The sequence below is a fragment of the Semicossyphus pulcher genome, unplaced genomic scaffold (genome assembly GCF_022749685.1).
Source record: "Semicossyphus pulcher isolate SPU_LCO1_2020_fin unplaced genomic scaffold, fSemPul1.0.p SCAF_8, whole genome shotgun sequence".
In the NCBI taxonomy this organism is placed as follows: domain Eukaryota; kingdom Metazoa; phylum Chordata; class Actinopteri; order Labriformes; family Labridae; genus Semicossyphus; species Semicossyphus pulcher.
In genome coordinates, this window is record NW_027211759.1 from 2,692,643 (window position 1) to 2,718,478 (window position 25,836).

A 25,836-nucleotide genomic window follows, 5' to 3' on the forward strand; every position below is an offset into this window, starting at 1 on the left:
CAGGGTTTGAAGGCTCGTATGGATAACGCATATAAATAACTTTTAATTTGAATAGACTAAATAAAAGATGGCCGACATGACGGCTCCCTAAAAGTGAAGCCAAACCCTCTCTGTCGCCCCCTGCTGACCGGCTGCAGTATAGCTCATAAAGCCCGCCTCCTCCATGTTAACAGATGGGACATGAGTCAAAGTATAAAATCAAAATACACGTCAAATACATTTTTCTCAAACATGGTTTCTGTCATTATAGTTAGTTCTTATCCTGCTGATTTATGTCCAAGTGTTCATTTTTCTGACAAGTTTACTTTTAATTAGTTATTTGATGCTGTAAAAAAAGGGGCGTGGCCTCATGATTGACAGCTCTGTTGACAAATGGGGCTCCTGCAGCGTTCTGTTCCTGAGTAGCAGAGTAGAGGAGGAACGGCGAGAGGAGACATAACTAACACTAACACTACAGTCATTGAACTTTCCATCAGCGTGAATATCTGCTTCAGACCGACACAAGAAGCTGTTCTGCTGCAGACTGAGCCCATGTCGTCCATCTTTATACACAGTCAAGAGATTATTACTTTCTTGTTTTTACAGTGTACCTTGGAAAGATAAGAGGTTTGCGACAGGAAAACTAGCCCAGATACAAGAGAGAATCATGTAGCAGGACTTGTACAGTAGCTTTGGTGGAGATGTTATGACAGCAGAGGTTTTCTCTCGTTTGCTCTGAAGTGTAAAACACCCCAGCTGTTCAGGCTCATCCTCCCTTTCTCTGAGCTCGGAGGCCTTCGGGGTGTTTTTCTGCCAGCCAGAACTTGCTCTCTCACTTGAACTGAAAGACTCACACTCCAAGAATGGTCATAACTCATAACCCTAAATCTTATTAATGTATAGTATGACCTTAAGCATTTTACTTGAGGATCCTCTTGGCATGAAAACGCTGCCTGTAAGGTCGACTCAGGTGAATCCTACAGCCTAAAACATGATACGACAAAGACAGAAGAGGGACGGTGGTTTGTTTAAAAGGAGAAGAAGTGGGGCTTATGCAACAAAGTCAAAGGTTCTTCAACTAAAACCAAACTTGTCTCTTGTTTGTTGTCTGCTGACCTGCTTGCTTAATATGTTTTGTAAATCTTTTACAGCCACTTTCAGTCTTATAAGCTTCTTTAACATTTGGCATGAATCCCATTAGAGCACACAGAGGGCCTATTTTAGTCATTTAGGATGGGATGGAAAACTTCTCAAAAACTTTAAAATACATCGTCCATGGAGGAGAAATCCTTGTAATTTTGGTCATTCCTCCATTTTTTCCCCTGCTACCTTGAGGTCGACAGTTTTGGTTTGGGTGAAATATCTTAAGACCTATGAGATGGGTCGCCATGAAGTTTGGCACAACCATTCATGGTCCCAAACAGAACTCAGCTGTAGTTTGCGTTTTGTGCTAGTTAGCAAGTGTTAGCATGTTTAAGTGCTAACATGTTCCTGCTAAGAACAAGAATGAAAGCATTTTATCATGAGCTTGTTAGCATAGTTGCTACTGTGGAGACTTAAACAGTAAAGTGTAAAGAGTAGGTTGATACTCCTCTAACAAACATTTGGTGCTTTAACATAATCCATTTGTGTTTTAGTTTTTAGTTGACCTGACAGATTTTCAGGGGTTTAACTTCATATTTGTTTGACGTTTGTTGCCAACACTCAACAAGGCGTCCTGCAGCGTCCTGCAGTGGGCACGCCACTTGTTGGTTCAGCCAAAACAGATAAAACAAAACATCCTTCCTAACCTTTAATCACCTCACCAGAACGAAATGATGAGAAACAAAATGCCAGTCAGACTGATGATCAGGCCAGTAAATATTGGTGGTACACAAGTGCTAAGATTTGCGCTCTAAGTGGCCCAAATGAACAAGTATTACAGATTATTATTTTTACTTGCATTGAAAAGAAGTTGCCTGGACTGATCAACGTCGAGTGGTAGTGTCCTACAGCTTGATTCGGTTACGTTAGCTAAACGCAGTTGGATTCAGACTCTTCTGTCTCTGATTAAAGCAGAAATATTGAGTTTCAAAATGGCTACAACATTTCAAGACTTTGCCCAAAAAAATATTATTCATCTCTCTAAAATTCAGTGTTATAGGCTTGGTGGCTCTATCATTGTTACATTGTTGGTTTCCTCATTTGGAGGGGATTTTGGGAATTGGGAATTGGCTTTGTACCTTTGAAATATACCAAATATATCAGGTTTTACATGGAAAACATTTGTATTTGTTTAGCTTCAGGAAATTTCAAGTCTTTGCAAGTTGATTTTCAAAGTATAAAATGAATCCAGTGGCTGTCTGAATGGAAGGAATCAACCGATAAATTGACTGTGTTTAATACATTTTTAGGTTTAGAGCTATAAGAGGCCGAATCACACTGGGATGGTGCCATTAGTATGATCCTTACAGAAATAAAAGCTCAGACTGTGCACGGATTAACCTGCCATACCCTTTCCAGTCTGAGCGGTTGGTATTACTTGCCCCAACCCTCCCTGCGCCCTCGCCCCCCTGGCATGAGGAGAGGGGCAGGGATTCTGTTGGATGTGTCGGGGGGTGGGGTCGTCGCACATTCTGGCATCGGCACCAGTTCTCACCCCCACAGCCGGTGGACGTCCCGGCTCTCCCAGGGCTCGGCTAATCCTCTTATTCAGCGTCCGGCTAGAGGCAGCGGGGCTCCCACAGACCGGAGCGCAGAGCCGGCCACTCTCCGCTGAATAAACACACTGACACAGTTGTGGTCTTTTTCTCTCCGTACAGACGCTGAGCAAGAGTTCTCCATAGAATCTATTCTACTCATTCACTCTTTTCCAGTAGAACATAAGCACCCCCCACCCCTTCACTAACCCCTCTGTTTTCTGTCTTCACAATGAATCTCACAAACCCCCTTTTTCTTCTCCATCACCCTCCCATCACTTCCTTCTCTACATTCGTCTCCTCAGCATTTTCACTCCTGGTTTGCTCCTTTCGCAAAACTTTTTCTTGGGATAGTTTGAAATAATTACTGTAGTATAACACCATTTGATGTCTCAGCCTTTGGCCTAAGTAATAATGAAGTAGGTCATGAGTTATAAGGACATTTGTAAAAACGTTCAACGTATTTAGTTTAGCATGATAGCATGCAAACATTAGCAGAGCTATGACCTGAATGCTAATGTCAGCAAGCTAACACTGACAATGTTAACATGCTGATGGTAAAGCAGGTGTAAAGTTTCCACGTTCCACTTCTTAGTATAGTGTGTTAGCATGATAACATCGAGCTAAATGCTTGTGTTAGCATGTACATGCGGTTTAGTAATGTTTAACATGTTCACAACTTGCCAGTATGCTAATGCTGACAATCTTTAAATGCTAGCATTAGCATCATAACTTTGATTATGTTAACATGCTGTAGTTTAAGCAGGTGTACTGTTAACCACGTTCAACATCTTAATTTAGTGTGCTAAGATGCTAACATTAGCAGAACTATCAGCTAGCCGATGTTTAACATGTTCACAACTTAGTTTAATGTGTTAGCATACAAACATTAGCAAAACTATAAACGTATTGCTTATGCCAGCTTGCTAATGCTGACAGTGTTTTTTTGCTTGTATCAGCATCATAACATTGATTATGGATAAGCAGTTTACCATGTTCAACATCTTAGTTAAGTGTTTAAGTTGCTAATGTTAGCAGCACTACAAGGTAAAATGTTAACATGCTTAGATGCTAACATTAGCAGAACTACCAGCTCAAATGTTATGTTAGTGGTTTAACAGAATGTAGCCTACCGTGTTCAAAATCTTAGTTAAGTGTAATGGCATGCTAACATTAGCAGAACAGTGCGCTCAATGCTAGTATCAGCATCATAACACCGACATCCCGATGGATAAGCACCTGCACTGTTAGCCCTGTTCAATATCTTAGTTTACTGTAGGCTACTAAGATGCTAATGTGAGCAGCACTACAAGCTAAATGCTGATGCTCACAATGTTAACATGCTAACGGTTAAGTGGGTGTAATATTTGTTCACGACTTAGTTTAGTGTGTTAGCATACAAACATTAGCAGAGCTATGAGATGAAGGCAAAAGACTGGATGCTAAAACACATCTAGTTTAGTGTGTAAGCACGTTAATATGCTAATTAGCACTCAAGACAAGGTGCAGCTAAGGGCTGATGGAGTCTCAGGTATTTGGCTCCTAGACAAATAATTATATAAATTAATATTTTGATCTGTTGAAGCTAGCTGATAATTTAGCTTTAGCTTAACCTGTAATGTAATGAACATTAAGAATATTGTTATTAGCTAAAGAGCTAAATTATCTATGACTCGACTGTGTCTCTGTTTACTTTATTTTTTGGAGTAAAGAACACTGCAGCATCTGCTCTTGTTTTGTGTACAGCTTTAACATTCCCTATGCTCTGTGAGTGTAACACTTCCTGTCCTCTGTGACAGACTCAGCAGGTGTTTTCTCTGTAGTCAGTGACACAAAAGGTCTCCAACCCAACTCAGGTGTCAGGTATTGTCAGGACGCCGTTGCGCTCGGTAACTGAAACCTGCAGCGTTTGATGTGTGCATGTCGGGGAGTCGTGTTTGTCCTGCAGCGCAGAGAGGATCAGACGCACGGCGAGGAAGTGATGGATTGAAAGTGATGCAGCAGATGCTCAGTGTGTCAGAGTCACTGTGATCTGACGTGCGATGGTGCCTTTTGTCAACGCAGCAACACCCGGGAAAGACAAAAGCACCTGCTGCAAACAACACAATCATTTTACACATTTTCTTTAGGGATAATAATAGTTTGATATATAGTGTATTTCCGATTTTATAGTTTGACTCATGTCCCATCTGTTAACATGGAGGAGGCGGGCTTTATGAGCTATACTGCAGCAGGGGGCGATAGAGAGGGTTTGGCTTTTAGGGAGCTGTCATGCCATTCATGTGTCTTTTTATACTCTGTACTATATGTTGTTAACTTTGGGGAAAAGTTTAGTTGATTTTGAGCTGAATTATTGTATTAATATGAGCGGTAAAAGTGTTTCTGATATCAGATCTAAAGCTGCTTTAAAAGGGTTGAGCTGCAGGGCTTCTTCAGGCGGCGCTGGTTTGGTCATTGCACAGGTCAGAAAACTTTCAAATTGCTGCACATCGTTGTCTCTTAAATCAGGCAGAATGTGGAGGAGAAAGATTAGATCAATAAAACTTGCTGATAATTGAAGGAGGGATACTGCACCTGAACACACACACTTTTTTTAGGTATTAGTACAACTTTAAAAATACATGTAATCAGAATAAAACAACCTGCCTTTGGGAGATTTTCTTTCTCAAGTTGCCACAGAAACACACATTGATGGAAACTGGTCACACACACACACACACACACACACACACACACGCAGGCTGTAATAGACTCTTGCTGATGTGCTGTTCAGGCAGCAGACAGGTGTTTCATGTCATGCTGTTTACACTGTCTGGTTTCCATTTCAACCTTAACACGGACGGAGCGCACAGCTTCCTGTCTGTGCTGACCCACCTGACTGCTCCGAGGTCACAGAGGAGGAAACTGACTGACTTCTCTCCGTCTGTCTGTTTGTCCACCAGCTTGTGCCTGTCAGTTTTTAGCCACAGGAGCAGTTTGGTTTTTAGGAAACTTGTGTGTCGACAGATACTTACTGAGGGATTTCACTTAAAGTTTGTACATTCGTCGCCTTAGAGGTTTAATCCTGATAACTGCTGATCCTGTGACTTTTTATCCACCAGACATTAGCCACAGACATGCTCCTATTGTTATTTTAACAGCTTTTTGTCATGGTAACCTCTTCTTTTTAAACTAGAGACAGTGTTACATTGCTGCCTTCAAGGCCACCAAACTCCATTAACAAAAACAGCAATTTTACCTCACAGAACATGGAGGTTGTTGGTCTACCTCTGCCTCAATCTGTTAGTTTATTTGTGTTTTGAGCGACTTTGGTGCCGTTAGTTTAGCTACAAACTCTTTCTCTTACAGTTACAGTTTGTGTTTTTACTTCATGCTTCAACAAATGATGTAACATTATTCATGAGAAAATGGACCAGACCGACACCTTCCACTTTTGCTCTCCATGTCTTGTATAAACAAAGACATTTTGTCGTAATGGTGTTGCCAGGGGAGAAGACAGAGCGTCATCAAATCCATGATTGATCAGTAGTTGTCCGGTTCTTATCTCTGGAGCAGACTGGGATCGTCCACCCTGACGTGACAATGACTCAGAAACATCCTCAGCTCACTGCGGAGGAAATAAAAGCTGCTTCTTATTACTTGAACTTCTCCCCTCTGACCTTTCAACTAGAGGTCGTGACCCCGCCACAGTGTGAGCATTGGAGTTCAGTGAAAGCAGCAGAGTGAGTTATACCACCAGACCAGGAGAAGATGTCACGTCTGATTGTTTCTTTATCGCTGCTTTCTGAAGGAAGCGAGCTGCGGCTGTAAGTCAGCTGGAATGCGTCGCAGTAAATCTCTTTCAGTGTCTATGTATGGGCACGCAATGATTCATGGGAAAGTGGCGGGGGCGAGCTTGTGCCTCATCAGGAGGTTTAGTTCCACTTTGGCGCTCCGTCAGTCCTCTATTCCTCAGAAACACAAGTTCAAAGTCGTCTCTGCAGGATTTCAATCCTGTTTCTACATCTGAACCGTCTTTAGATTCAGGGATTAAACTTTCTACACTTTAACTAAAATAAAAAGGATGACTGGACCCTCCTGTGACGTTCCACCACAGAAGAAGAACAAGAAAAGCTTTATTCTCTCAGAGGGAGAGACTCAATCTGCAGGCAGGCGAGTGTATCCCACCGACGAGCAGACATGAATACATGTTTCTGTGATATTTCTTATGCATCTTTGTGTTGTGATTAAATGTTGTTGAGTCCCCCTCAGGCCCTTATGTCTGTCTTCCATTGCAAAGTACGCCACCAAAAACAAACACCGAAGTCACAGAAGAACACAAAATGAACTAAATGAGTTACCTAACAGAGCAAGCGAAAGAGCAGCAACTCCTGTTCTGCAGCGTAAAATTACTTTTTTTGTCAATGGAGTCTGGTGGGTCGCAGGTTTTTCAGACCAGATAGATGCCGATTGTCTCTTTTCCCATTGCCAGTGAAGTATCCTCCTGTCGGCCTCTTTTCTGCTGCGTCACCGTCTGACGTCACAAACGCGCTGGAGACAGGGTTAGTAACCAGTGAAGATGTTACGGTGGTTAGCTCTTTATTGTATCTATTACTCAGTCAGTCTGTTTATCAAACTCGTCCGACAAATTTGGAACAATGTTCGAGCGCTGCTCGGACGGAGACGGGTGGAATTTGTAGCTGAGACGAGGAGTCGCAGGAGGGGTGGAGATTAACGTGTCGATGCGGGTTTTTGTGATCCCATCAATGCCGATCGAAGCTGAGGCGATAATTACCCGGGTCTACTGCAGAGTCATCTGACCGGGTCTGAATGCTGATCGTAACCTTTCCCACTAAGCAAAAAAGCCGAGTGTTAGCAGGTTTTTTGGGAAGTGGGAAGCGGCTTTAGTGAATAAATTAATTTGAGTGGACACGTTGGAAATTTGGAAAAAACAGGAACAGCTGTTACATTGCTCTCTTCAGACCCACCAAACTCGTTGGGTTTGCTGCAAACTCTTTTTGTCACATTGACAGTTTGTCTTCGGTCCGAGGTTTCAACCAGGAGTGTTCAAATAAACGTGAGCTGACACGTTGGAAGTTGAAATATTGCAGAAAAATGTTTTTGCTAATATCATGCGGCCCTAACCTGCAGTTCAACACACACAACAACCGGTTTATTAAGATGTTATTTTCTGCACAGGACATATTGTCTTTAGTGGACTTTAACCTTTATCCTGCTTTTAATTTGAAAGTCATCCATCTGCTCCCTCTGCAGGTCTTCTGTACATTAAACCCCCTGCAGGAAGTTTTTAAACCCAATCTCACCCAAACTTTCAAAGTGATCTCCTCTTTACTCATAAACACTTAATCTAATGCTGCTGCTCCGGGTTTAACGCAGGCAGATTACTGAACAACTCCTGCTTTAAGGAGAACTTCACTTCCTGTGTGGAGGTTTTTCGTACCGAGGAGTCGACCTGCAGGCGACGTCTTCCCTCTGCAGATTGACAAACATGTAATCCTGGATTAGACGGCTATCATCCAGATCTCAGGGGGAATAAATGCTGCGCAGCAGGAGACCTCATCTCCTAATTTACTGCAGACTAATGCGAAACTGAAAACAGCACGGGTCGTGAAACTTAATTTGCAGAGGAGGCTCGAAGCGTTCAGAGGGATTTATGATATCTGAGTTTGAATGTGGACGTGAAGGAACAGTCAGAAAAATGTGTTCTGGAGGTCGGGCGTTCGTTTGCTGATCTGCTGCCGTGTTTGGAAACTGGCTTTCATACAGATTTCGGGGACATGCTTGTAGGGATTTGCATTAGTGAGGTCAAACACTGATGTTGCGTGATGCAGGGATAAGATCTGGCTCGTGTTGTTCCAGTAGGGCTGTACCAGACTCCTTTTATGACTATGTTCCCTTTTTTTATCAGCCTACATGAGTCTCATGTTTTACCTGTAGGACGCACTTATCAAAGTCCCATAAGCCAGAGGGATCAGCCGAACATTAAACATCTCCAGCTGCCTGCTTTCTTCGTGTTTTAAATGGCCTCAATGTCATTTTTCACTTTATCATTCAACCGGATGAAGGATCTTAGTCAGATAATGGGCTGAAGTTAGCGACAGCTCGGCTCTCAGCCCCTGCAGCCCTCCCGAATAGCATCAGAGAGACACTGATAATGTTTTCAAAGTGCTTCATTCAGTGTTTTACCAGTTTTAATCAAAGGCTCTGTTTTTGTTTTGGGGAGGAGGAGAGCTCTGGGAACAAGATCCAAGCACCTGTCAATAAGCTGCAGCTCAGCTCTCAGCCCCTCCGGACTTCCTGTTTCTGGTCCTCTGAAGTGATGATTCAAATCGTCTGACGATCAGGGCGTGGCCTTTGTTTGGATATAAAGTTATAAAACTTGTAATATGTGACTGAAACTTCGTAAAAATCTTCTAGGGGGCACTACGGAGCCCTTTTGCTGAACCCATATGTGAGATTAGGGCGGCAAAATTAATCAACTATTAATTCTGATCACGATCTTGTCTTCCCACAATTAAGTTTACACGACTGACGGTTTGGGCTTTACTTTTGTGGGAGCTGGCATGTCATGTGATGAGCGCCTACCTTGCAGCGAAAGAGTGGAAGAGTGAACAACAGAGACGGTCAGAGAAACTAACGTCAAACGTCCGGAACAGAAGACGAAGAGCCGGTCCCCTGAAACGGCTCGTCAGCGCTTGTTTGGAGGCGTTTCAGGTTTAAGTGATGTTAAGAAGAAACAATAATCAGCAGAGAGGTCATGAAACCTGCGTCTGCGCTGCAAAGCAACACGAGCTGCACATTTCCATGTGTTTTTGAGCATCTTGACTTCCTCCAAAAGCTGATCAAGTTCGTAACTAAAGAGAGAAATAATAACACCTCCAGGTTCTACCATCAGTTGGTTCGTTGGCCCAATTTATTGGATGGATTTTTACACGTCAGAGTTTACGGGAGAAACTGAAGGCAAGACAAACAGCCGATGGGTGCATGTTTTTGCCTGTGAAGTAATTCCATCAATGAATTCTCGACATTTCTTCTGTGCTTGTAAACACACACCTCATCACGTCACTTTGCTTCCTCTCTGTGTCATGTGACCTCTGCTCTTTGTCTCCCGGTCGGGCCTCGGCGCTCTGTTATGATAATGAGGTGTCGCTCTCTAACGGCCCCTCAGGGCGTCGACTTGACTTCATTAACGTGACAGATGCCCGCACAGACGCTCGGGTTAATGATGTCACCTCCTGACATCACACCGCGCAGGAAATCATTACATACATGACTGAGAGCGCGAGTGAACCAGAGAGTTAGCAGGATGGAGAGAACATAGTGAGGCAGGGAGGGAAATTAACCCTTTTGGGTCTGTGGGTTTGGACTGATGCTTCCTACGGCGTTTCTGTCTGATTGTTTTTAACCAAAATGTACAAAAATGGCCCAAAATATAATTTGCTGAGGACATATTTTAACATTAAGAGCAAACTGACTTTAACCCGCAACACATCTCTTTTCTAAACTTTAGCAAGTGTTAGCTAACCAGGCTACAACATGTTCCTGGAGCGTGTGTGCTACAGACGTGCAGATCTGAGGTTGTGTTGGCCGGCATCTGTAGAAAGACTCTTTCAGTAAACGCTCAGGTGTCTTGTATCAGATGTTAGGAACAAACAAACCCTGTGGTCCCAAGGGTTGGAGCACACCTTGGTTCAAATATGTGTATATGGTTCCAATGACTGTATAAAGATGGACGATGTGTCTCAACCTTGTTGACGTCCCGCCCCTTCCTCTACCCAGAACACACCTTTACCTTGTGGCCTTTATGACCTATACTGCAGCCAGTCAGCAGGGGGCGATAGAGAGGGTTTGGACTCACTGTGAGGGAGCTGTCAGGTCGCCCATAGATATAACTTAAAGGACTACTGGAAGAATCCGGATTCTGTTTTAATGTTGAAACAGAATCAATCTGTTTAAAGTAGCTGAGATTTAGATCAACAAAAACAAACCGAAGCTCGACCGGCTCTCTTTGATAATTAGAAGTGAGTCACTGATGCTCTGCAGCTTTGTGTTGGATTGTTTCAAACTGCCTGCGGCCTTTTTCAGCCGCTGGATATCGTGAAGTTTGTGTTTGTACTTGTGGTTTTGTTTGGCAGCTGTTCAGTGCAACCTTTAGCGGTGACTCAGGAAAAGGTATCCAGATAAAAAAAATCAAAGCAGTCGTGCACAGAACGGCCAAATTACAGCTAATTATGAAGCTTGTACAGACTTTGGAAAAGCAAACATGAGGATATGAAACATGTCAATATGTCCTGTGTTTCAGCAGTAAAAATGTTTACTAAGGATTTAAAGGAATCAGCGGTAACACAAAAGAACATTTACACATACAATCAACAACTTACATAACAGATGATATGTAATTAAATGACCCTCCTCTTCTTCTCTGTCTTACAGCTGATGGATACGCTTACAGGAATCAACGCAAGTTCTCAGAGGACATCGACTGGTCGTACGCAGGTGAGTCACACACGAGCTAATCTCTGTTAACACACATCTGCATATAAATTCAGGATCTGTTAGCACATGATAGCATATGTAGTGACAGAAGTGGTTTGTAGTCCAAATAGTATTGACCACTAGCATTTCTGTGGAAAGTGGTCTGTGTGGAGACGACAGAGGCGACACGATCGGCTGTAATACCATCCCAGCTCACATCGGCGTGCGTGCAGGTTCAGCTAACAATCCTTTCTTCATTCTCTCCATTCTCGCTTCTCAAGTTGCTCGTCCGACAGTAAACAGTTATCTCGCAAAACAAGTAACGAAAAATACATTTTACGGAGAGTGAAATAATCAAGCATGCCGTTGTCTGATGTACATTTATCGTGTCTCCCTTTGTGTTTTGAGAGGCCCTACTGGCACAAAATCTGAGCTCAATCAGCACCTGCAGGGCGGGGACAGCACCGCGTTTCTGTCCGACACGTGCTGCAGCTGAGGGGAGAGCTCTTTAATTAACAGGAACAAAAACGAAACCTCTCGATCAACTTACTGTCCAATCACGGATGATGCTCTCTCGCTTTAATGCCCTTTTATTTAACTGGTGCACAGCGTAATTTAAAGTCTGCAGTGCAGTCTACTCGCAAACAGCAGTGGCGCACAGAGACGCTGTTTGCTCTTCAGTGCACTCTGGGGTGCATTTTGTTTTTGCTCAGGTTTAGGAGGCGCAAAAGCCGCACAATCCTGTAGTGAATCAGGCCTTTGGAGTTTGCTTAGCCCTCGCTTCTCTCAAGCTCCGCCCTCCTGTCCAAATATGGTCACTTCTAGCATTTAGAAAAATCAAGATGGCGACAGCTAATTTGCCAAACTCGAGGCCTCAGATCCGATGGGTGACAACAGTCTATGTACTTTGCAAAACATTAACACAACTTTATTTTCTTCATATCCTGCTTACAATCTGACCTGGACACACAAAGACACGGTTCGCCTTTATTTCATTTCTTTATATTTGATCTAGTTTTTAATCGGTGGACCACCTGGAGCTTACAGTGTCTTTTTACTGTTGTTGAAATGTCAAACAAAGTTTAAATTAAAATGCCCCTGTCTAAAATAATAATAAGTTTTAAATTAAAGGTTATTTTGTTTAGAGCAAAGTAAAAAAAGCAGAGAAAGATTTTCAGCTTCTTATTTTTTATTTGAACGTTTGTGTTTCACGTGAGTCACGGTAACAAACTAGAAAAGGAAACTCAGCCTGTGGTTTAAGGTCGGGTATGTTTACAGCCTGTGTGTGCGCGCGTGCGTGTGTGTACGCTCCATTGACATGCTAATTTCCGTCCTGACCCAGAAGCCCGTCTGACCTGGTTGGGCTCTTTGTCCTCTGGTGGAGGAAGCTCTAACAGCCAATCAGAGCGCGGACAGAGAGTCATGTGATCTCTGACGTACCTGCTCACAAACACAACACCAGCTGGCAGAAACGACACTACAACACGTAATTAGCCCAAAAGAGAGAAATAGCTGCACACATGTGTGAGGTGACAGGTCATTACGCTGAACATCTGGGAGGTTTTCTGTGAACAGAATAAAAAGGACTCAAAAAACAAACTTTCTGGTTCATTTAATTACTGATAAGTTACATTTTTTCGAGGTTATTTTGTCCCAGAGACGCTCCTTTACGGCAGCTTTAGGTTTGATAAAAAGAAATGAAGCTCTAAATGTCAGAAAGAACAGAACAGTATAAAGTAAGAGAAGTACTGGCATTGAAATCAGTTCCAGGCAGACTCAAAGTTGATTATTGACAAAGTAAAAGCTGCTGTTATCTGCTCACTGGCTGTAGCATAATTAAACCCATAATTAAAATGTCTTAACCTGTATTGTCATGTAGAGGGATCATGTGGTTGGAGGCGCACCTTCGGCCTTTTGACTAACATGTATTTTATCTGAATGATAGTCTGTACACTTGCCATGTACTTCAACTTGCACACTTTTACAGGGTAGTGTTGTTGGTGGAATAAAACGAACCTTTTATGCTGTTTGACAAAAAGGGAGCGACATGAATGTATGTCACACCTTGGGATGTAACCCTGTTAGCATGCTGATGTGTTTAAGTGCAGCTTCTTGTCCACGACACAAACAACGTGAGGAGATGAAACAGTGGGCGTTCTTTGACGCTTCTTCCATGATGTCGGTTTGTTGTGTCTGAAACCATCCACACTTCCTCTTCTTCTTCTCCTTTGTCTTCTCTTCCCATTCATTCTTCTTCTTCTTCTTCTTCTTCTTCTTCTCTGCCTCCTCCTCTTTCTTCTTGTTCTTCTCCTTCTTCTTCTCCGGCTCCCCCCCTACATTTTCTTCTCCAATTCCTCCTCCTCTTCGCTTCTTCTCCTTTTTCTTCTCCTCCCATTCCTTCTTCTTCTTGTTTGTCTCCTTCTTCTTCTCCTACTCCTCCTCCTCTATCTCCTTCTTTTTCTTTTTTCGTCTTCTCCTTCTTCTTCATATTCTCCCCAGTCTTCTTCTTTTTCTTCTTCTTCTTTGCCTACTCCTTCTTCTTATTTTACTCTTTCTCCTTTTTCTTCTTGTTCTTCTTCTCCATCACTTCCTCCTATGTCTCCTTCTCCTTTTCCGTCTTCTCCATCTCCTCCTTCTCTTCTTCTCCTTCTATTCCTCCTTCTTCTTCTTGTTCGTCTCCTTCTCCTTCTCCTATATCTCCTTCTTTTTATTTTTTTTCTCCTTCTTCTGGTTCTCCTCTTTCTTCTTGTTCTTCTTCTCCATCTCCTGCTTCTCTTCTCCACCTTCTGTTCCTTCTTCACCTTCTTGTCCGTCTCCTTCTTCTGCTTCTCCTCCTCCTCCTCTATCCCTATCTTCTCCTTCTCCTCCTTCTTCTTTTTCTTTTTTTCCTTCTTCTCCTCCTGCTATCTCACCTCCCCAACTTCCCCACCTGCTGTGCGTATAAGGCCGTCACACTCCCAGGCAGCAGAAAGACATATTCAGCTAACTGGTTTAACACTATATAGAGAAACATTGTTGCTGATGGAGTTTGTATTTGACTTATTTATACTGTGGACGTCCAGCTCAGCTGCTGCTGTTAATCACAGACGGCAAAGTGCAGCTTTCAGTCTGTGTCTCGTCTCCTTAATGGGACTCTGTCGGTCTCAGAGCTGCAGATGTGAACACACCTCAATTTGCTCCCTAAACACGCAGCAGTCACAGCAGCAGGATATACGAGCAGGACACAGAGCGGTCCTGGTCAAAGCTTAACGTACTGCTCAGATTATTTTTGCAATAAAAGCGCGAAAGAAGGCTCGAGGCTGTAGATCAGTTTGACGTGAATGTGAGCTGCTGGATTAAATCAGTGGAGTGAATGGACGGCCTCTCCTGTGGGGGATAGTTTGTATTCCTGGTTGTAACACTTTCCAAACTGTATTTATGTGATCCATCATGTCCGCCTGTTCTGTCTTTGAGGAAACCTGACGCTGTTGTTTGCAGAGCGCTGCAGGCTGTTTGAGAAAAGTCTGCTTGAACACTGAAAAATCTTGACCTTTGACCTCATGAAAGCTGCGAGAGTGAAAAATGTGAGCAGATATTACTGTTAAGGCCGGAGTGATGCAGAACAGCTGGAGGCTATTAGCTCGTTAGCTTGTTAGCTAGCTCTCTCGGAGAAGCACACCTGTAAGCGGTCATTGCAGAATTAGTTAGAGAGGTCTGCACTGTGTCAGTTTGTCCAGCTAATGGAGGACAATGTTATCAGCAGCTGCATGGTTACACGGTTGTTATGCACATATACTTAAAGTGTATTATGTTGACAAAATCTATTAACAGATTCTATTTGAATTATTCTTTAAAATCCGTTTACCGCTCTTCACTGTGCAGCTGTTAAATCAACGAAGAGAAAAGTTGATTGAAAAGTTTTAAATTATGACCTAAAGAAGAAAAAATCTTTACAAGCATCAGGAGATGATGTAACTATACAAATAAAGATTTGGAAATGATTTTAGTCCTCAGCATTGTGTGATTAGAGCCTCATGCCTAGCAACGGTCTGTTCTTCATAGCAACAGTCTGCTATCAAGAAATAACGGACCTCAGAATGCCGTACTTAACAGAATCAAGTATTTGACACGGCTGTGTAATAAACAAAAAAAACGAAGTATACAATAAGATGTTGAAATAATAAAACTGAATTTATGAAATGTACACCTTTATGGAGTGAAAAGAAAAGGAATATTAGAGAGGGTATGTCTTAGAAACTTCTCAGAATATTTTGCAGTAGAACACAAACAGTAAGCTCAATACTAAAACATATAACTTTATTAAGACCTTTAAAAACAGAATGTTATGGGCATCATAATGTTAGACTTAAAAACCAAACAGTTTCGTATCGTATTGCATGAGATTGTACAGGTGTACCGTCCCGTCTCCCGTGCTGATAATGTACCCTTTTTTTTTTGGCTTTTTATGCCTTTTTTTTTGTAGAGAGAGGACAGTGGATAGTGGAGGAAATGGGGAAGAGAGAGTGGGGATGACACGCAGCAAAGGGCCGAGGTCAGGAGTTGAACCCGGGGCCGCCGCATTGAAGACTGTAGCCTCTGTATATGGTCACCAATTTTAACTGCTGAGCTGAACCGGCGCCCACCGATAATGCACCTGGACAGCTGTCAAAGTAGTGAAAAGTTGTCATATAATTGTATAATCCATGTGGGGTTCCCTGCCTGCTCTTTAAAGTAATACACTTAATTACACTTTACCAAACGTGACAAGTTGACAGCTCTGTGATCGTTGGGGTTGTGAGAACTTTGAGACCTTGAAGCAAGTTCAAAGGTCGCAGAAGGAGTGTACAGTTGTGGTAGTTTGCTTTTACTTTTGGGTCATATTTTTATAAAGTCAACATGCATATTGGTGATTGCATTTATGTTTCATTAAACCACGCAATGAGCTTTGTGTCCCGTGTGGAAGCGTTAAGCATTCCATATGTTCCATATGTTTCTCAGATACTCATCTATCCACAAAACGGCTTTTATTTATGTATTCAGAAGTTATCTTCATCCTGTACTCATGCAGCTGAGAGAGGCCTATCAAAACCCTTTCTTATTGGTGCGTTCAGGTGCTTTTATGAAACGCCTAGGTTGACTCCATAGGTTATTTTTGTGAAGCTAACTGATGTCAGAGATTCCCTCTAGCACCTTGTTGATTAAGCAACAGCTTTATCTGAAAGTTTGTTTGTGTCTGCCCTTCAGGAACATTAAATCAAAACAACTGGGCCAAGAAGTTCCCGTCCTGCAGCAACGCCAAGCAGTCTCCCATCAACATCGAGGAGAACCTGGCTCAGGTGAAGCTGCAGTACCAGAAGCTGAAGTTTGACGGCTGGGAGAGCCTGACAACCGACAGGACGACCATCAAGAACGACGGCAAGACAGGTACGAGTAAAAAGACAGGACTGTGGTCACTGTTCATTTGGAGTATTTTTAGGGCGACTAAAATCAATATTTTCATATACATAACATTTATATATTAAATAACAACAGTAACAAAGTGGAGCATTTGCAGCTAGAGAGACAGATTTTTGCCTAAGGAGGTGGTGGAGACCGAAAACAGAGATGAAAGCAAATAAATATTGGAATTAAAATGGACACAAACATGGTGAACATGACGTGATGATCATGTTTTCCTGTGGTTGCTAGCATGTTAGCCGCAGCTACTTCATAAGGTGATAATAGGAAATGGTTTGCCTCACCAAAGTGGCCATAAATAACACAACGATCATCATTAACCTTTTTTATGAAAACTGGAAAGATGACATTATCAACTGGAAAGATTTAAAACACTGACATCTTACAAAAGTCATTTATTCCTGGTTAAAGAAAAAACATCCTGTTTCCATACGCATATAAGACTTTTTGAATGGTAGTAGGAGCACAGTAGGAGCCATTTTAATTATTGTGTTCGAATCCAAAGCAAATTTTTTCACAAGGTTTCACAAGGCGATTACATACAAAGTCAGTGCAAAGACGCAAATTTGTGCTTGGTGACACTAAAAACATGACTTTAAAGACACAAGTTGAATTCGGTCTACTCGAGTGAGAACATTTGCATGACTCGCAACTCATGTCAAGAACGCCTACAAGTGTTGAGATTCTCCTGACATCCTGAAATCGCATCAGAAATAGTCAACCAAACACCATTCAAAAAACAGGCATTTTAAAAGTGGTTTGCTTGTCCTTTTACAGACAGATCCGACAAAGCATGAATTCAGACTTTTAACAAACCTGCATCCTGATGTAGTTATTTCAGCATCCTCTCAGCCTGTTTATTGTCATTAAATCTCAGTAACATCTGTTTATTTTGGGTTCTTAGCGCTGTAGTAAGACAGATTTCAGCCCATGTGTGACTTGCAAGATACAGTGAAACTGCCACTCAACTGAGACAGATGGACAGGCGCTCCACAGCTGAAATAGAAAGCTGGTAGTTGGTGTCCATCAGAGAAATCCTGGTACTGATCCGAGCTAACAGCTCATCACACTGGGCACTGGTCAGCCTCAAGGAGCTGGAAGCAGCAGGAGAGTTCATCCAGACACAGCTCAGGAGGAGGAGGGGAGATTGAAAGAGCTGTGTGCATGTCAGAATGATGTTATGACCCAGACATGATTGTGTATTGCTCTTTGACGTATCTGTATGGGTTAATATTGGTGGGATACTCCTGTGAGTAATGGGAGACGATAATTCTTCTTTCCTTTCTTAGTTTTTGGTTTGTTTTGTTGGTAATACAAGTTAAACATCATTTTAAATGCTGACTAGTATGTCTGCTTAAATATGTAAAACAACAGTTCAGGCCTCCTAAATCTAACGCCATTTTGACCTCATTTCCTTCTCCCCTCCTTGGCCTCCACCCTTAAGTGTCAGCTGTCTGCTTTCCTATTGACTGTTCGTCCCACATAGATACGAGTGATAACTCCTTTTCTCATACAGTTGTGTCCTATTGTAAAGGATACAGTTACCAGTTTTTCATTTGACAGAATCGAGAGCCTTTTATATATTTCCTCTCTCTAAGTGGTGTGAAACACAATAGCCTACAGTGTGCATTCAGGATAATTGTTAAGTGAAATTGTAGACAAGAGGGATCCCGCCTCGCCTTTTCGAAAAGCTCCAAACAGACGAGTCCAGCGCTTCTTAGCAACGGGACTCTCAGCGAAATAAGAAGCACTCTGTTGTGGTTGTTGTTCGGTCGCCAGCTGCACCAAAGGCTTTTATTAATGGAGATGTTTGGTGGACAATCTGAGCACGATTCAGGCCAACAGCACTTAAACCTGTTTTTATCAGCCCACCAATGGGCCCAGTGTAGGTTCAAGGCACAGACTGCCATCCGCACACACTCTTTGAAAGCTCCGTGCCTTTCAGGAGTGTACTCATCCACAAATAGAAGATTTTGGTTTCAGAAAAAGAGGTGATGGATGGAGTGTATGGATCGATTCATGCCTTAATACGAGGCAAACAGACTTTTCAACAGGAATGAATAAGCTAAGTTGAATCAATATTTGCCTTACCTTGAGGGGAAATTAGATTTTAGACAGACACCAAACACCATTCAAAAAACAGGCATTTAAAAGAAGACACAATAGGAACCAAGCCGCACAAAGACCACAAACAACAAAAAGGACATAAAGGAGGCGAAACACTGACAGATGAAAAGTTAGAAAGAACAAAAAACAAGTTCTTTACGTGTTGAGAGCTAAAGTCGATGGTTTTGCAAAGACTGAAATTTGTCAGCCAGTCACATGACAAATACTATGTATAATCTGTACAAAATGCTTTTTTTAAGGTAGTGGGCTGAGACGTACAGTATAGCAAGGAAGATGAAAGGACGGTCCAATGCTCCACCTTCATCAGATCATCAAAGACCGTTTCGACCCTTGAGGGGGACCTTTTGTCAGGACAAACAAAGGCCGACCTAAAGAAGAGCCCCTTGTGGTTTCAATCATTGTTTGATGGTCCATTAAAGCTGTTAGTGGAGTGCTATGTGATGTACAGCCTGTCATCCTTTGGTCTTCTTTACATTTATAATCCATTATTTCAATGAGCTGTAAGGCCTTGCTGGGGTTGGGTCTTCAAAGCTTTAAAAGCAGTAGAAGGATCTGATCTAGGCGGTAAAGCTGTACGCAGATGATGGTATAATTAAACAATTAAAATGCAGCACATTCAGTGTCATACATTTGCTCATGGCTTTGTCGTTTGTTTTCAGTGGCGGTCGATGTGGATGGAGAGTTCTTTGTCAGTGGAGGGGGCCTGAGGTCAAAGTTCAAGGTAGGGCGCATCACCTTCCACTGGGGGCGCTGCAACGCCTCTTCAGAGGGCTCCGAACACAGTCTGGATGGCGTCAAATACCCTCTAGAGGTGAGACAATGTTTTATGTAACAGTTATACCAAGTCAGTCTTTTATGAAAAGGTTTATAGAGAAGTAAATGAAAGTAACCTTATAATTTTGTCTTTGTTGGACTTATTTGGTGTATTTCTTACCAAAAATAGCCACTAATTAAGATAAGAGGCAAAACTTTCAAATATATCTATAGATTAATGTTTCTCTTACAAAAAATGATACCTTCAGAACAAGTTTTTTTTTGTCATTTTCCGGCAAATACTAGCATCTAGGCTAGGTGACAATCAATGCTAGACGTAATAAGAAACAAAAACCCTCATCCCCAAAACCAGCATCTATTTTTTTTTATTAATGGGAGCTTAACTTCTATTTCTGTACACAAATAAATGAAGTCTGTGTCTGTACTGACTTTATTTAGCAATGCTTCCATCTTTGATGGCTATGGAAGGCTTGACTTAGTCATAAACAATTCATTTAATTCACACATCAAAACAAGACTACATTCAGATGCTTAGAATTATTATACTCGTAACTTATGAAATTAATCTTTCATGGAGCCTTTCAAATTTAGAAAAGTTTCTACAAAGAACACAAGACACTGATATTTTTCCCTACTGTCTAACGGTTTTAGAAACACCATATTAAAAACAGAGTGTAGCTCTGGTGACACCTGAATGTGACTTCTGTACCTTAACATTTTTTCACAGATGCAGATCTACTGTTATGAGGCGCATCGCTTTGAGTCTTTGGATGAAACCATCAAGGCTGGAGGCAGAATGACAGCGCTCGCCGTGCTGTTTGAGGTTAGCATGCTCTCCAGGGTGGATGATCACATTATCCTGCTAACACTGTGATCAGTCTGGAGGCGTTTCTGTCAGTTGTCTCCCAGTATCACATACAAGGGCATTAAAATACAAATAAAATGAATTAGAAGAATGAAACAAATGCAATGGGGTGGAAGTAGTGAGTGATAAAAAAAAGTCTGTTTGGCTGCTAAATAGCTTAACATAAACTTTTTCAGCAGCTTAACTTAACTGTTGGCTAACTCCAGATAGTTCTAGCTAATATTTGATCTATTAGCTTTACTAACCAAAGTGTTTAGGCAGCTTAATGTTACTTTTAGCTAACATTAGCATGTAACTTTCTTGCTTATATTTGATCTATAAGCTAAACTTACCAAACTGCTTAAACCACTAAACTTAACAAGTGCTGGCTAATAGTTCTCTGTCCGCTAACCCAAACAAAACAGCTCTAGCTAATGTTAATCTAATGTTAGCTAGACAAGCAGTTTTTAAAGCTAATTTAACTAGCTGACCCAAACAAGATAGTTCTAGCTAATATTTTATCTATCAGATTGCATTGCCAACAATGTTTAAATAGCTAGCCCTTATCAAATAGTGATTGCTTATTTTTCAACTATTAGCTAAACTAACACAAACTGTTTTTACAGCTTACCCTAACCAGATAGCTAACATTTGATTCCTTAACTACTCTAAAACAATCTATTTCAGAGCTTAACCTAACTGTAATCTGAAACTAACCAAATTGTTATAGCCGTTTTTGTCTTTCTGTTTAACTTACACAAAATGTTTTACAGCTTAACCTAACTATGCTGCCAGCTAATGTTTGATCAATTTGCTTATCTAACCCAAACTGTTAAAACAGCCTAGCTTAATTGTTACCTAAACTCACCACAACAGTTTTGGTTTACATCTCTTTTTGACCACACTGTGTTGCACTGTTTTAGCTGAGCAGCTAGAAAATGTTGATGGGACTGTTTTATCTATCAGACTATTTGTTCTCTGTATAGCATGAAATGGTACATAGCAAAATATTTCTCAGCAAAATATTGCTGAGAACATAAAACCTTTGAAAGTTGTTCTAAATGTGTCCTATTGAAGGGATATCGAGCCTGGGAACATAGAACCCTTGGAGCATTGTTACACTCCTGTTACAGACATTAGGGCTTGGCTATTGATTTGGATATTTCACAATGCGAGTTGTGTTTCTGTTAAGCTAGCTGTGGGAGCTATCAGGGGTCGTAAGCATTGTCTTAAAAGACTTAACTTTGAGTCTGTCCTCATTTCACAAAATGCCTGAATAAAGAGGCTTAGCTACTTAAAATCTGGCAGGTTTGAAACTAGAATGACTTTATGGATGACTTCTTGTAGAAGATGAAAACAATCGGACTGAGGGAATGAATCAAAGTCTCACAGCAGAATCGGCTACTGTAGTAAAACCTCAGTGAGTGCAGTGTTTGAACAGTTAGATTCATATTTTGGCTTCGGATCTTTGCAGAACTCTTGTCTGTGTTTTCATGTTCAGTGCCAGGGTCGTACTGGAGCGTGATGCATACTTTGTGCTTTGCTTTGTGCAATCGTTTTGCCCGAGGCCGGTTTGGCGTGTTCGAACCGACAGGGGCCATGTTGGAACAAAACTCAGAAAAAAAACGTCTGATGTTCAGCTGCAGGCTCTGTGTGTGTTTAGGGCTGCAGGTTGGGTGGAGAGCAGGGTGGGAAAACTACCAGCCAACACAAAAAATCTAGTTATGTTTGTTCTTCCAGACGTAACTGAGCCATCATTTTTACTTTTTTAACCATCCAAAAGTCATGTTGAGTGGAGAGTGGTGGTAGTAGTAGTAGTTGAAGGTGAATGTTATGTAGCCTGAGGGTCTTATTTTTTTTAACATCACTCCCCATTGTTTTCCATCTGTGCTTTCTCTGTCTTTTGTAAATTAATATTAATGTAAACTAGAGAAAAGTAGTAATTCCTTTTGATGATCACTTACGGAAATAACACAGAAGCTACAATCCTTTAACTTCTCCTGTCAATGATATTGTAGACTAAAGGTGGCAAGGAGAGCACGGGTGGATTTCTGTGCTGATCTCCTGTCAGACTGGTTTAGGTGCTGAACGCCCACTTTGGTGTCTGTACCTGACATCAAAGTTTCTACTCCCATGAAAGTTTACTTCCAGCCTGTCATTGCACCGTTAGAGCCTACATGCAGTAATCCACATAACTCCACAGCATTTTTTTTTAACTACGACCTAAATAAATACCTTCTTACAACTGTGATTACCATAACCAGGAAAGCTTGTATTAGCGGCTGCCAGTGGGTACAGACTGTAAAGAAGTTTAACTAATCTGAAACTGGTTGAAGCCTTCTATGGTCAAAAAATGTGACACTGACACTTAGTGGTAGTATCTATAACTTAAATTCTTGGTTGTTTAATGTTCATGTGCAGTTTTTCTTTCGTGGCCCCACTGATATCTGTTATGAGAGTGAGAAAAAGTTTTTTAAAAAGCGTAGTTGCAACAGCACTGCCTTCCACTCCTATCTACAAAAGTTTGAATCAAAGAACTTTTAATCTAAATTTTAAAGTTTAACATCCTAAGAAAAGCTAAGCAACAGCTGTAGACTACCACTTAGCTAAAAGTACTAAAGAAACAGCTCTACTAGTTAGCTAAAAGTAGGCTACTTACAAATACAGCTGTACTAGTTAGCTAAAGCACAGAACAAACAGCTGCACTAGTTAGCTAAACGTTTCAAGTAAACAGGTGTACCAGTTAGCTAAAAGTACTAAAGAAACAGCTCTACTAGTTAGCTAAAAGTAGGCTACTTACAAATACAGCTGTACTAGTTAGCTAAAGCACAGAACAAACAGCTGCACTAGTTAGCTAAACGTTTTAAGTAAACAGCTCTACCAGTTTGCTAAAAGTACTTAATACACAGCTTTATGAGTTAGCTAAAAGTACCAGCTGAAAAAACAACTGAACAAGTAAGCTAAAAATAATTGATAGCTGAACTACTTTTCAGTGAATAAATGGCTAAAGTGGTAAATGATAGCCTAAACATTTGAAATCATTAACTTAAAGTCATGGAAACAGCCTTATAGCTAAAAGTAATGTTAACAGCTAGTTAACTAAAAGTTACGAATCGACAGCTGAAACAGATAGATTAAAGTTAACAGCTCTACTAGTCAGCTAAAAGTAATTGATAAACAGCTGAACTAAACTAAGGGTACACTTGAACAAGTTAAATAAAACTAATAGGTTGTAATGGTTAGCTTAATGCATTAAACTGTTTGCTAACTTAAAATGTCCAGCTTCTGCAGCTTAGCTGGTGGTATCAACAGCCTACTAATGCAAGATTGACTAAAGCTACGTAAACACTGACAGTTTGATTATCTGTAACATTATTGTTCAACATAACTAATCTCATAAAGAAATAACATTTTTAAATCGATTCAAATGAAAACACTTGGTTAAAAAAACATAGTCAACTACTGCTCTGAGGGATTTCACTTCTGTAACTTTGATTCAGAATTTACATTAAAGCCAAAATGTCCACCAAAAGTGATTTTTCATCATGTCATTTTATGTGTATTTTTTAAAAGCCTTTATCAGATAAATATGTTGTTTTTCTCTTCACAGACGAGCACAGAAGAGAATATGAACTACGCTGCCATCATAGACAGTATCAACAGCGTGAGCAGATATGGTAAGTCAGATTCTCCTTCTTTCTCTTGTCTCTTCTTCCGTGGTGCTTATTTGAGCTGTCTTGTTCTGCTGTCCAGGAAAGAGCGCAGAGGTTTTACCCTTCGCCCTGCGAGGTCTCCTGCCCAACTCCACAGAGAAATACTTCATCTACAACGGCTCTCTGACCACGCCGCCCTGCAGCGAGACCGTCGAGTGGATCGTCTTTAAGAACACGGCCACCATCTCCGACGAACAGGTGAGGAGTGGGGATCACTTTCGGTTTCACGTGTCTTTATGTGGATTTTTGTAAATATAACAGAAACCAGTTAATCTAAAAACTTATGGGAGAAATTGAAAGACAATCAGCAGTGATGTAAAGAGACTGCAGGGCTGCAAATCCTGTAAAAAAACAGGGGCACGGTCCTTTAAAAGCCAGACGTCAGCTTCAGGGTTTCTGTTTAAGATGAAAGACGAGCGACACAATAACAGAAAATGTCCGTAAACAACCTTTTAGAAACTTGTTCAAAGAGCTGAAAGGAGGAATTATCATACCAGAGCTCAGGAAACACGCAAGTGATGGGTGAGGCAGAGAGACGGCAGGCTGTCAACAGACCTGCTGCGTGTGTGTGTGTGTGTGCGTGTGTGTGTGTGTGTGTGTGTGTGTGTGTGTGTGCGCGTGTGTGTGTGTGTGTGTGTTTCTGCCTAAATACCGTAAAGATCTTTTGTTAGTCAATATTAGTTGGATGTAATGACTGCTTCTGTATGGCTGTCAATCACTAGGAGCCTGAGGACAGTCACACACACACACACACCTACACACACAATTGCACAAACATGTGAGAGCACACACACAAAAGCTTTTCCACAGAAAGGTTGTCGCGTGACGCCTGCTGAGGCCAGACGTCGAGTTCCTACAGGCTCATTCTCTATGAATACACAGCTGTCAAAAGTCAGGAGTCCTCACACACACACACACACACACACACACACACACATGCATCCTTAAAGGGTTATTCCTATATTTTTTAAACCTAAATTTTGGGGTCTAAATGATTTGTTAAAGGGAAAAATACGTTACATCGTCCTCTTCAAAGCCACCAGACTCCATTGATACAAACACCAATTTTACCTCTTTCTTCAAAAAAAAAAATAAATAAATAAATATCTATATTTTAATGATTAAGCCATCAAAGAATATAAATAAGTCATCAGAGTTGAGACATGTTGGCAGATTCAGCTGAGCTGCACGATCCTCATGCACCTTGTAAACCTGCTGATGAAGGTTTTCCAGGTTTCCCGTGTGTCTCAGCTGGTCTACATTCCAGCTACAGTCAGGCTGCCAGAGCTAAATGCTTTAGAGTCACAACGTTAACAACAACAAATGGCCTTAATGGGCCCTTAGCTTGGCTGCGCTGCAGTGTTGACTCAGTCGATGAGTGTTGTGTAACCGCGGGGGGGGTGACTCACCTGGGCAGGTACAGAGGAAGCCTGCAGGTTAAAGGACCATTTCTGCATGATTCACGGCTCCTGCACGCCCATTCACTTCTCAGGGATTTGAAGCTGAGTGTTAAGACAATTACAGATGTTTATTTGTGTTTGTTTTTTATCAGATTTCTACTGTGTATTTAAAAAGTGTTCTGCAGTTATTAGAATAGTTTGAATTCTGTGATTTCATAGTTTAATTACTCCTCGGTTTGTCGCAGCAGGAGTTTAGAGAACAAACTAATTAAGTCCTGATAATAAAGTTAATTAATCTATTTGTCTATTTCTTTGTGAAAAAAATCTTTAAACATTATCTGTTTGCAGCTTCTCCAGTCCCAGGATATGTACTTTAATCTTCTTCATATCAGTGTAAACCAAGGACTGTA

General features: G+C 41.4%; 1 protein-coding gene across 2 annotated transcripts in view; it reads left to right on the forward strand.

Moving 5' to 3' along the window:
• Positions 1–25,836, forward strand: part of ptprz1a (protein tyrosine phosphatase receptor type Z1a) — an 89,664-nt gene that overhangs the window by 24,292 nt on the left and 39,536 nt on the right. For both annotated transcript variants that reach the window (XM_069685821.1, XM_069685822.1), the window contains exons 2-7: positions 11,091–11,153; positions 16,356–16,535; positions 19,355–19,506; positions 20,197–20,292; positions 23,924–23,990; positions 24,067–24,224. In XM_069685821.1, coding sequence (XP_069541922.1) covers positions 11,091–11,153; positions 16,356–16,535; positions 19,355–19,506; positions 20,197–20,292; positions 23,924–23,990; positions 24,067–24,224 — 716 coding nt within the window. The remainder of the gene's footprint in view (positions 1–11,090; positions 11,154–16,355; positions 16,536–19,354; positions 19,507–20,196; positions 20,293–23,923; positions 23,991–24,066; positions 24,225–25,836) is intronic.